Source organism: Dicentrarchus labrax, unplaced genomic scaffold (genome assembly GCF_905237075.1).
Source record: "Dicentrarchus labrax unplaced genomic scaffold, dlabrax2021, whole genome shotgun sequence".
Taxonomy (NCBI): Eukaryota; Metazoa; Chordata; class Actinopteri; family Moronidae; genus Dicentrarchus; species Dicentrarchus labrax.
In genome coordinates, this window is record NW_026136711.1 from 10824286 (window position 1) to 10836970 (window position 12685).

At 42.7% G+C, this 12685-nt stretch overlaps 1 protein-coding gene across 4 annotated transcripts in view; it reads left to right on the top strand.

Moving 5' to 3' along the window:
* Positions 1-12685, top strand: part of frmd4ba (FERM domain containing 4Ba) — a 44712-nt gene that overhangs the window by 25987 nt on the left and 6040 nt on the right. For all 4 annotated transcript variants that reach the window (XM_051414116.1, XM_051414113.1, XM_051414114.1 and 1 more), the window contains exons 8-15: positions 3016-3099; positions 3934-3999; positions 4501-4558; positions 5183-5269; positions 10155-10231; positions 10804-10942; positions 12254-12395; positions 12499-12632. In XM_051414116.1, the coding sequence (XP_051270076.1) occupies positions 3016-3099; positions 3934-3999; positions 4501-4558; positions 5183-5269; positions 10155-10231; positions 10804-10942; positions 12254-12395; positions 12499-12632 (787 nt within the window). The remainder of the gene's footprint in view (positions 1-3015; positions 3100-3933; positions 4000-4500; positions 4559-5182; positions 5270-10154; positions 10232-10803; positions 10943-12253; positions 12396-12498; positions 12633-12685) is intronic.

The window sequence follows — 12685 nt, forward strand, 5'->3', positions numbered from 1 at the left end:
ATTTGTGTGTCTGGTTTGAATGGGCCTTACATGCAATGCTGAAAATGCAGTTTGACCCCTTGTCAAACCATTGCCTTTGTTCTCTTGCAAAAAAAGACAGAAAAACTTGGCTGCATCTGCTTGTGCTCATTAACCTCCCCCATTAGTTCCAGGCGTAATTGACCTGATAAATGTTAATTATTATTTATTGGCGCTTTAGTACAGACTTATGGCTCAGTGTTTTGATTTGAAACTACTTCACCCTGGAGTGTATAGTGCAGTCTGAACTTTCAGTTCATGTGGGTGTAGGGATGGGCCGTACTTTGTCCTGACTCTGAAAGCACAATAAAAGACAACCTGCCAACAAATCTGGTATCAGAGAGGATGGGAGTCTGTCCAAATCGAGCTTTCTTTTTCTTTATTTTTGCTGACACTACTTTTCCCCTGCTCGTTCTGATTATGGTTTCTAAATAGTTGGCTGTAAGGCACTTGGAGCATTTGTTTTGTGTCATTTGACAGCAATTTTAATATTTCCTTCTTTAGAGAAATGTGTAGAAATCTGCAAAAGAAAGTTGTTTTTCTAAAACTTCTGTTACTGGAACATTGGGGCAGTATTTCTCATTCCTGTGCCTGCAGTGTCCTTTATTTCTGCCTCTTTTAGAGAACAGGCCCGGTAAATCCCCCCATAAAGTATATAATATAAATGTGTCTCTTCTACACTGTACCAGCAAAGGGCCCTGGAGCTGTGAGATTAGCTGTGGAGGAGTTAAGGAGACCTCCTCCTCCTACAGCTAACTGCCTTAAGAGGGATGAGCCAGACCCACTGTCCAATAGTAGACAAGTTGGCGTCAGTAGGACTCACTGTAGTCATGTTATTGCGGCGGTGTGGGCCAAACCCCCGCTGTGCATTGAATTAATGCACCCTCAGGTTTCCCATTGTACATGTATCAGAGTTACCTCTGCAATGTCAGTATTGCATTTGCGTCTTCTTACTCTATTGATTAGTATTGCGACTGCTCTCACCACCTGCAGGTATAATCCATAGTTGAATGCAACAAATTACCCCTTCTCTGGGGATTGATGAAAGTGATTTTGTAAAACATAGGAAATCACAGAAAGTCTTTAGTTATGACTAACGGTTTTATGAGCGACTGACCTGGGATTTTTCTCTTACAGTTGTAATGCAAAAGCGAGCTACAGACATTGTCTGTGCCACTGTAGATTAACTGCCAGTAATTTGAAATCAACTTTGATTAACACAGTGTCAGTTGTGTTTCTTATTGTACCCGCATGAACCAGTACAACCAGACAGTGTTAGTCGTCAGTTCTATTTGCAGGTGTAGCCTGTAGTTAGTGGTTCATTCACAGCAACAGGCGTTCTCATTGTGCTCCCTCCACAGTCACCACGTCTCAGCCCTGTGGAACAGCTGACACATGAGTATTATCTCTCCCACACTGGGTAGGCTGCACCGGGCAAGGCTGGGCTTTGCCTGGTGTAGGAATTGCCCCCACGCTGCAGGCTGCGGGGAGATAACAGACATAGTAATGAATTCCAGATTGCTGACAGAGCAGAGCGGCTGCAAAGTAGATCACCCCGACAACGCCAGGCCCCAGCTCCCCATAAAATGTATGCCATCAAACACGCAGTGAAGTGCCGTGGCAGCAAAACCCAGTCAACCTAGGAGAGGTAGCTATAGGGAAGAGTGATTCAAGTGCCTCTGCCCTTGCAGTGGCTCCCCCTTGTTTTTTTTGTTTAGTAAGCTGGTTCACATAACTGGATGATTATGCTTCTGTCCTACCATGTCAGCGGCTGTTAAATTCCATTATTCTTAAAAGAAGACTTAAATTGATGTTCATAAAAGTCAACTTAAGGTCAAATGGCCATTGGCCTGAATCATCCAATACTTAATTTGCTATGTTGAGTTTAATTTTAGAGCTGGTACAATACTCGAGGATGTTCTAATAGTTTATCTTAAGTATGGTTTGACCTACACATTTTAGTTCTGTCTCAGAGTCAGTGGACTGTTTTGTAGCAGCACCGGGGCTCGTACAATACTTTTCAGCACAGGGAGAGGCTGCCAAGTGCTTGTGAATGGCTTTTGTTTGGGTCTCCAGTGGACTGGCCCGCCAAGCCAGAGCCCTTTTTGTCCAGCAGAAACTGTAGACCCAGTACTCCCTCCTACACGATGTTGGAGTGACTCATAGTTGGCTATCATAGACCTTGACAGTGACAAACACCACAGTTTGTCTGTATAGATAACATGACCGCTTTCTGTGTTTGTTACTGAAGTTGAAGCCTCTACTTAACATTTTTGGCAGAGTTTGTAGGTGACACCAACTGTACCTGTTGCATCTGTCATGTTGTGATCATTGGGTAATCTGTGAGGGCGAATCAGTATAAAGTTGTGTACCCACAGTTCACAGAATAACTGCGAAGTGCATTCGTGTTGAGAACCTTCATGAAATGGCTTTGATATTTTTGAAAAGATTTCTTGCCAAGCCCCTTAAAAGGCTCCCCATGACTTAAAGGCCCTGTGTGTGCTTTTATAAATGAAGTCTGGCAAGACATGAGTGAAGCTCAAGTTTAGTCTTGGCAAACAGTACTACTCTTTATAGATAAGAAAGATGAAAACAATATCCTGACACTGCACCTTTTCTAAAGGTTTGCAAACATGAATTATTGCTGTCATGCCTTAAGATAGAAATTCAAACCACACTGTGAAAGCACGAACATGTGGAGAAATGTTCTCTACGCATTTTTAGACTTTGAGTTAAGATTCTTGTGTAAACATCTACCTTTTACTTATGGTCCATATACTGGTCTGGAGGACTCAATTGAGGTCATAACAGGATACTATGTCTAAATGTAGAGATTATCATGTATATGGGAGTGTTTCATCAATCAACAGTGTAATTTTGGTGCTTTGTTGTGTCTCTCCCAGCTCTGAAGCATCAATATGTAACTGGAAAGGACTCTTGATATTGTGAATGAATACAGTAGCTGTTCTTAAAGTTTGTATATGGTTTTCTTTTCAGTGCTGAGACTGCCAGATCGGACCTGAAGCAGCTCCCAGTTCTGCCCACCAAAGTATTAAGGGAGCACCCATCTCTCAATTACTGGTAAGTTGTCTGAGCTGTTGAGGTCTCTGAAAACAAACCACAAAATGCATGCAGGTCAGGGATGGGGGTGGGGGTGGGGGCAGAGTTAGGGGATCAAACACACAGCCCTGTAGGTACTTGTGGTTTAACCAATACCACAGCCCTTTCACCTTAATATACACTAACGATTCAGCTGTCAAATCGCCTCAGTGGCCAGTAACACCTGGTTGTACGAACCAGTAATTTCCCTAGAAGAGCAGTTTTTGTTGGTAAGGTGCCTACAGACCTGCCAGGTACTTGGCAGACAGTTTTGCCACTGATGGGGTGAATAATTAATGCCTGGATTGCGTTAATTACGTTTGCCCATTAGCCCTGAGAGAGCACAAGGAGGTGTTGACGGTCGCTGACTGTCTAAATAGTTTGCCGTCTGTCTCTTCAATCCACACTGCTGTTTTTGCTCCTCTGCTTGCCCCTCCTCCTCTGGCTAAATGGTCATCTGAGGCTGCTGCAGCCTCTGAAGCGGATGCATCATTTTAATATCCAAATTAAAATTATAGTCTTACGGTTGTATGGCTAAGCACATGAATAGGTCTGTATCTTTCTGTCTGTTAAGCCGCAGTGAGTTTGCAGTTTCACTATGCTATTAAAAGGGATGATTACAGTGGGGAAGTAAATGGGATGCATTTGCAGGAGAGGTAGATGAGAGCCATCAGCAGGCCAGTAGGCCAGACTGCATTTTCTGCATGAGCAGGCAGAATGTGTGTCAACGAAAGGGCCCTGCCACAGGCCCTCTGCGGCTGGAATGTGTAACACTTGATGGATTATTCATTAAATGTTTTATCTATCCATTTGCAGTGAGGACAAAGTGATTGAACATTACAAGAAACTGAAGGGGCTGACCAGAGGACAAGCCATTGTGCAGTAAGTTTAAAAAAAACTATAGTATTTTTATGATTCAAATTGATTAGAGTGTGGCAAATGAACTGCCTTTGATGCCACAGTTTTCCAGCACCTACATCAGGCCTTCCTCTTTAACCTCGTGTGTCTGCACTGTGGAAGCTGTTGTTATAAAAGGGGGCTGTCACATGCCAGAATGTGTCATTAATTAGAGGAGGTGCTCTTAGAGTAGGCAGCCAGCCAGCCAGCCTTGGGAGGATGTCCACCCTTCTCTGTGTTTTCCCTGGGACAGTAACTCAGAGGAACCCTGGGCCATTTACACTTGGATGATTTGTGCCCTTGAACTGATCAATGGACTCTGTCACAGCCCTGAAACAAATCGATCAGCTTGCCACTGCAAATGACTGTGGCTTCTCAATGACTGTAGCTTAAATCCCACTTTGTCTGTTCTACAACAGCCTCCTGTTGACAGTGATGAAGTGTAAACGGCGGAATTCCTGTTAACCTGTTCCTCTTTCTCTGAAGGTATCTGGCCCTGGTGGAGTCCCTGCCGACATATGGAGTCCATTATTACCCAGTGAAGGTAACAGTGGTGCCCCAAGTCATACAGAAGCTTAACCTTAGAACAAGCTTCTGTCAACATGCTGTCTTAATTTTATTTTTCTGCATCTAATCTAATACATCAGTCTAACCTTTATTCACTTAATTCCATTATATTTGCATTATGTTTGAATCATGAGGCCTTTTCTTGCCTAGAATCTGCAGCTAAAGTAGCAACATGTCTGTTACTGTAGGAACACACAGGACTTTCTCTGCCTGCTTGGGTGGGATAAAATAATGCAAACCGACTTAGTACTTAAATAATTCAAAAGAGTCGAGTCAGGAATCCAGTAAAACATTGTGGCACATGTTTAGTTTAATATGTTTTAAATGTTTTCTTCAACTTTCCTTGTTTTTCTAGACCAAACCCTATTAAATCAAGGTATCTGGGGAGATCAAACAGTGACGTTAAAATGACTCAGTCAGTCTTGCAGTGATTTGAAGGCCTTTTAATGTATTTGATCTCTTCTTGTGTTGCTATTGCTGTGAGCCTAATGGGGTAATTGCTTTGGTAACAGGCCTCTTTTTTATTTTTTTCAAACTCCCACCAATAAAGCTACCTCTAATGAGTGGTGTCGTGTGTGTGTGTGTTTGTGCTTTCACGCAGGACAAGCAAGAAATACCGTGGTGGCTGGGAGTCAGCTACAAAGGCATTGGCCAGTACGATTTGCAAGATAAACTGAAACCAAGAAAGGTAGGTTGACTTCTTCTCACAGCTGTTCTGTTTGCCCCAACTGTATTTCATCTGAAATGTTATTTCTTCAAAGAAAAACGCCACCACTTGTGAGTTTTTCGTTAACCACATCAAGAATCTAAGGATACAGAATTTCATATGTTGTACACATTGTTAAGCCCCCTGGGACTAACTTGGGGTGAGGGCCTTTGTATAAATAAACTTAAAAATCTTGAAAGTGAAATTTAAGGCTATTTAAAGTAAAACAAGTATTTTCAAAGTATCTTGTGGAAGTATGTACTATTGAGCACTATACTTTGCTAATACTTTGCTAGTTGAAAACATGGCTTTCATCACCGTGCCTCTTGTTTGCTGGTTAATGATCCATCCACACTGTAAATAGGCGTAATTAAGACCCTGGTTCCCATGCCAGTCAGGAGAAAGAGGAAGACCGAAGGGGTAAAATATTTTTGGGTATCAGTATGTGCCGTGTAAGGTCAAGGCTGTAGGCGTAAGAGCAAATACAGTGCAGTACTTGCAAGAGTGGAATTAATTGTCATCAGTTTTATAAAACAGCTCGACTTGCAGAGTGTAAAGGGAAGAATGCACAAAATACCTACACTCTGAAAATAGCGTAGCATTGTCCCTTGGTTTATTATGAAAGCCTGACATTGGAGCAGTGTACTATACAGGCAAATTAAAATACCCTTTCACTGTCAGTTGTAATTGAAAAAGTATTTACATATTAAGTGTTAATGCTGTCCACTTTATGTACTTCACTTTTACCTTAATTTAGGAAATGATAAACATTTATTTCTTAAATTATCAGACCCAACTTTTTTTGCTTTTTGGTGGATATTAAGCTACTGATCTGATCTGTAGAGGGCCCATCATGTGCCTGTTGTGGTGCATGTGAAAAAAGTACAAAAATGTACCGCTCCTGTTGTTGAGTTGCTGTTGATGTTGAATGTTTGAGTTCTTCTTGTGTCTGTGAATGCCCTCCCCTTGTTTGAGAGGCATTATTTAAAAGTGGCCCAAGCAAGCATTTCTCCCCAGCTTCTTTCAATAGCCTTGTCATAGCTGTTGTTATATAGCAGGAACCTGTTGACATAGCAGGGTGTGCTGTTACACTGAGGCATTAATGGGCGCAGCCACTGTGTTTCCCCCCAACCTTCTGAGTTGAAGGTGTAATTATGGTTCTCTGTGGGAAGCAGCAGGCCTCTGGGACTGGGGTTGGCACTCTGCCAGCAGGGTGGGTGGGTGTTTAGAGTAGGGGGACAGCACAGCAATGAGGGTGTAGGGGTGCTGGGAGTGTTTAAAACTAGTTCCTAGTTCTCCAACTCCTCCACACAAGAAGGGGACTCCTGATGTGGGGAAAACTGTTGGCTTTTTGAAATGACCCTTTTTGTTGCTCTTAGTGATGTGGAAGTGTATGGCTACTTTCCTTTTGCCTTGAAGGGAGACCTCTATATGTGGTGAATATTGATAATGGTTCCTGCCTTAGTTCACAGCCCCTGTATTCAACACAGCCCAGCCCCTCTCAACATGTTGCATTCATCATGGTAATTGTGTGTGTGTGTGTGTGTGTGTGTGTGTGTGTGTGTGTGTGTGTGTGTGTGTGTGTGTGTGTGTCTTGGAGGGAACACAATTGATCAAACAATACAAAACAATTATCTGTGTAGGGGGGCTGGATTTAGAGGTGCTACTGGTGGGAGGTCAGCAGTTAAGCATATTTTAGAAATATATATATATATATTTTTTAAGTTTTAAAATCCTTTAAAGTAGCTACAATAGCTTAACCTCTCTGCATGCATGCTGGTTTCATCTCTCCATATTAAAAAGCCTGAAATTTGGAGGATTAGCCACTGTTCAGTATGAGAAACAAAAATGGAGGACCAAATACAGCGTTTCCAAGGCAAAGGATGGGACTGAAGCAGATGGCAAGCCAAGACTTAATTCTTTCTTGAATGAAACCAGGAGACTTGTCTCTCTTCCTCACTCTGTGTCACTCTCTCCCAGTGGGTAATGGGACACTCTTTAAGACCACATGCTGGTCCACATGTATGATGAGCCAGCAGAACCAAAATAAATCTTCAGTTTATTATGGGTGGCAGTGTCAGCCTCTGGGGTAATAATGACATGATATGAAAGGCCTGAAAGAAGTAAGTTAAAAGGAAAACCGAGCAGAAAGTTCTTTCCGGTCTCTTCTTCCAGTCAGGTTTTCACAACTTTAAGCAATGCGTCATGTTGTGGAAACGTACAGTGTTGCCAGCCAGCCAGAGCTGGTATGTGATGTGTTATGTGGAGGGTGGGGCAGGTCTTTTTCTGTGCAGCCCTGTGAGTCAGGGCCTTAGACACAATTTCATCCGTGTATGATTTTGCGGACTCATGGCCCTGGGGGGTCTTTGAGTTGTGGGTGTGAGCTGGATCTGAACAGCCTGATCCCATCTGAAACCACAGGCATTTCTGGCTCACTTCCACCTGCCTATAATGAGATATTTGGCAAAAACAAGGGAGATGTGAATACTAAAGATACTAAAATGCTGAAATTCTGTGTATTCACTCATATCATGAGCGTACTGTTAAGTTGGAGTGTTTCCTGGTTTTAAGAAAATGGTTTCTTTTGTTTTCTCTTCCTAGGAGTTGTATTGTATGAGTCACTTGCTATGTCACCTCGCTTGTGTGCAGAATGATTTCTTGGAGTGTTTCCACTTTAAAAGGACTTCTTGCAGTCTTTGAGAGAGATTGAGGTGTGTCACATCGTTGAAATATTTAAGGCAGTGGCTTCAGCAGCAGTCACAAGAGAGTCCTCTAGTTTCATCTATGTGCTGGCAGACAGGTGTGGTATTTCTCTAATAGGAGGAATTGTGCAGTGAAAGTGTGTGCTTACTGCCAAGACCTTTGTTATCTCTTATTGTTACAATGTAAATTATGCTAGTGATAGTGACGAAGGGGTGTTAATTGGCGGGGGTCCCCTTTACAATGGGATGAGCTTTTTGGAAGTGTCCTGCTGGCTGGTTCCCATTGTTCTAGTACCATGCTCATCGTATCATTGGCAGACTGACTATATAATTGATAAGGAGTACAGTGTTGGCTGGAACAGCATTATGGTCCACCATGCCTACATTACTAAAGACATTATTGTTACCTTGACTGGAAATCTAACATCGACTTTGAGTGTCTTCATTGATTTTATTCAATGCAAAATGAAAGCTTCCTGTGAAAGTGTATGAATACACACATTAAATGTGTAGCTTGAAACTCTGAGTTGTCAAGATTGTTTGCTAGTGTAAACCTGTAAAAACATGCATAGTGGGGTTTTTTCACCTGACAGAGTGCTCCCTTGCCACATGAAGGCAAAGAGAGCCCCCTGCTATTAATGATTAGACCATAGTAACAGATTCCTAACATGTTTGCCCTGGTGGGGGGAGAGTGTCACAGTAGATTCAGCTTCACAACAGTGCTTTGTGTGGTATTTACAATATGAAAAGCAGAGAACTTCCCAGATGGAAGCGGACTATTCAAAGTCAGTGTAGGTTTGATCACTTATCTGCGAGTGACGGGAAGTGGAGCAGAGATGAAATGTCTTCAAACAAGAGCATACCCTGCCCAGCACATGCTTGTGTACAACCTGCTCATCTGGTCTGACTAAAAAGGAAGTGAGCAGTGTAGGAGAGAGGGAGCAGTGCAGAGCAGCGCAAAGCCTCGGAGGCATCGGTGAGGTATCTGTGATGTCAGAGGAGGAGGGGTGGTGAAAGGGGCGGGGCCAGCTCAGCTGAAACTCTTGCAACACCTATCTGACTCCAGACAGACAAGAGAGAGTATTGTTCGAGGAAGCTCTAGCCCTGTGGGAAACTCAGTCAAAGGATTCAATACAAACCCAAGAGAATTCAGCAGGGATTTGATAAGTGCAAAAAATACCATTTACGGTAAGCTTTTATATTGTGTCCATCTATTACCTGTTTAGCTGTTTTTGTTGGTGGTTAGGGTTAGGTTTAGTGTTGGTGGTGTTGTACCTGTTCCCTGTGCTCTAAACACATCCATCCTGTCACTGTGCTGGCCACGCTGTTGTAAAGGGAGATATGTCTTCTAGTTGGTTTGTTGAGTATAATTTAGGCTCAGCAAATATGTTTGTCCCAGTGGAAGTGAAAATGTGGCATCTTAATGTGATTTCTTAGCCTAGGCACAATTTCACAGGTTGTGAAATGTTTTTGTAGTTTAGAGTAATTTGTGTTGCTACCTTCTGGGTTGGTATTGGGTAAAAAAAAGTGGTTATAAACGTTCTCTCTGGCTTTACTCTAAGCCCCACTGTTGTTCAGTGGCTTTTCTTTTTACTAATATGAGAGCAGGGAAGTTGTTCACAGGCAAGTGGCTCCAAATCTGTTTAGTGAGCCCAGTATCGGCAGAGCAGATGTTTCATTCTGACACAGAGAGGTCCTGCCTCCTCCACAGCAGAATGAAATGGGAAGCTGGCCTGCCGCCTGGCACGATTTTGCTCCCTGCAGTTGCAGCATTGGCATTATGATTGCTCCTGCGTTAGCCCGAACTTGCACCTGACTGGCCGGTCCGCTGAACCCCATTCACAGCTTCAGCTTTTGTGTTGTTTCTGCTAATTTTGCAAATTGACCAGAAAAACAGCTAAAAAGCAGGCTGCTGTTGTTGAAACAGAGCAAGTAGTTTTAATACCTGCCTCCCTGTTGTGTTGTCTTTGCGAGATTGATCCCATTTGTATGGTAAACTGACACAACTGTGTGTTTTACAGCCTTTGTGGTATCAAATGACATTTCTGTTTATGTACTGTAAATCCACATTTAATCAATAGTCCTCTGTTGGCCTGTGTATTCAGTGATGTGTAATGTTTCTCTACCCCTCCCCCCTTTCCTCCGAACTGTCTCTTTCTCTGCAGTTGTTTCAGTGGAAGCAGTTGGAGAATTTGTATTTCCGCGAAAAGAAATTTGCTGTGGAAGTGAACGACCCACACAGGTCAGAGAAGGCAAACCACTCAATCTATCTTAGCTGATCTTAATAGGTCCTTTCCCTGTTTTTGAAGTGTTCTCATTTTAGCTGCTGCTCTCTTGCTTCCGATGTCCTTATCCTACACCTTACACACAGTGAAGGGCATCTGCCGCCAGTGGCCCATTTAGGACACCATGTTAATAGCTGTAACCTGTAACCTGTGAAATGAGTGTTTTCCTGCTCTTCAAGGGCCAATGTGTTATTCTACGGTTGTTGTAAGACCTCTGCTACTCACATTAGCTTTAATGTGGCACTTCCAGCCACTAAAGCTGTTATTAAATCCCACTGTCTGTTTCAAAATGAGTTTGATGTCACTGCTCGTCTCCTCTTCAGTCTATTATTACACAAACACCCACAAGTTTAATTGGATAAAGATTTTATTTGAATTATTATTTAATCTTTGCCTAACACATCTTTTTAATCTTAATTAAAGCCTTGTTCATCTACCATCAACAGTTCTGTTTTTGTATGCAGTTAATGAACACATTTGCTTCTTGGATTAGCACAAGTACTGAATGTTTGTCTTATTATTTCTACAGAAGAACAGTGACCAAGCGAACCTTCGGACAGACTGGTCTGGTCATTCACACGTGGTATGCCAGCCACTCTCTGATTAAAACCATCTGGGTGATGGCCATCAGTCAGCACCAGTTCTACCTGGACAGGAAGCAAAGCAAAGTGAGTGTCTGTTTTCTCCTCACTGGTTTACTTTGTTCACATTTCCTGCCAACTGAGATTTACTCAGAAACAGCATAATACTCATTTTACACTGATGGCTTGACCTGTGTATAGCGCTTGTCTCATGTCAAGTGACCCGCATAGGTCACAGATCAGGGTCAGGTGTGTGTGTGTTTACAGAAGGTCACGCAGGGTAAAAGGGTTGATTCTTTAGGAGCAAATTACTGATATACACAGTTTATTTGTGTGTTTGTATCGCCCTATTAGAAACTTTAAAATGATTATCTGTATGAGCTATAGTGTTGACCTGTTTTCACCAGACTGTAAAATTAGGTTTCAGATGGATTAAATACACTGAGCTTGTCTTTCTCATTCAGTTTGTATATGGACTGACGTTCTGTCTGAAAGGTTATTGTGAAAGTGTCAGCGTGGTGTAACAGTGACTGTTGCTCATGTGATTCACTGCCTGATCCGTGTCCCATGCCTGTGACTTGTGTAAATATCTTGGTGAAGTGATATCCCAGGCCTCCAGATTTAATGTGAATACGTTCCATGCTGATCAGCCTTATGTTGGGATTCATTCTTGCTTTAAAAGGAATAGTACTGCTGTTATCTTTAACTTAAATAACAGGCAGTTAGGTTGTTGAAAGTGAAAATGCACAAGAGCTTGTAATTGCTCTGAGTGAAATATTTTTACCACACTGCTGATATAGTAGTGCAGAATGATATAGTTGTAGTAGTAGCGCCTATTATTATGCCTATTTTTACCTTGTCTGTGGTCTGAGGAAACGTGTTTAACTCAAAGTAGAACCAGAATTTGCCATATAAAATGTGAAGTGTTTAGCTTGGAAGAGATAAATGGGTTTTATGACCGCACAATTGACACTAAATAGAAAAGGGCACAGTGTGTTCAATCCTGTGTGGGTGTTTTAAAAGATGTCCGAGTGCCTTCATGATCCATGTGTTTGTGTTTATGATGCAGTATCAGGGCTGTTATACAGTATGAGTGGTGTGTGTGATGTGCATTTCGTGGTGGAGATGGATGAGTGTGTGTGGCTGCAGTCAAATGAGGTTATTCAGCCACTGTCTTCCCTCAAAGGCAGATGGTGTGTCAGTGTTCATCCAGGAATAGAGCCCACACTGATTGATGAGAGAGCAGTGCGCTTGGAGTACTGAGCATGCAAATGGAGCCGCCACTATCGCAGTGCGCTATCATTAAAATGAAATACTCACAATCCCTCCTTCATTACTCTTTTCCCTCCTCCTCATCATTGTTTCCTTCCTCCTAACCGACTCTTCCCTAACCTACAGTCAAAGATGACCACGACCAGGAGTTCAGGAGACATCGCCATGGACCTCACAGAGATCTGCGCCCCGCGGATCAGTAAACTTTCCAGCATTGAAAGCAAAGACCAGCTCATCATGGCCAGCAATGGCAGCCTCATCTCAGCCGGTAAGCAGAGAGTTAACCGGCTAATGGCTTCTCATCCACGTCAGATTGTGAGAGATGATTTATTGCTATAATTTGTAGTTAATCAGACGTGTGCTTATTCCAGGTTCTGCTGACTCTGAAGTCAGCGAGGAACAGAAGAAAGAGAAGGTTGCCGAGTTGAAAAAGAAAGAAAAGGAGCTTCAAGACACACTGACACAGAAACTTGAAGAACTGAAGACGATCTGCATGAGGGAAGCTGTGAGTGTCTCTATTATTCTGTTCTTTTCTCAAGGGCGTTTGAAAGGCGCACA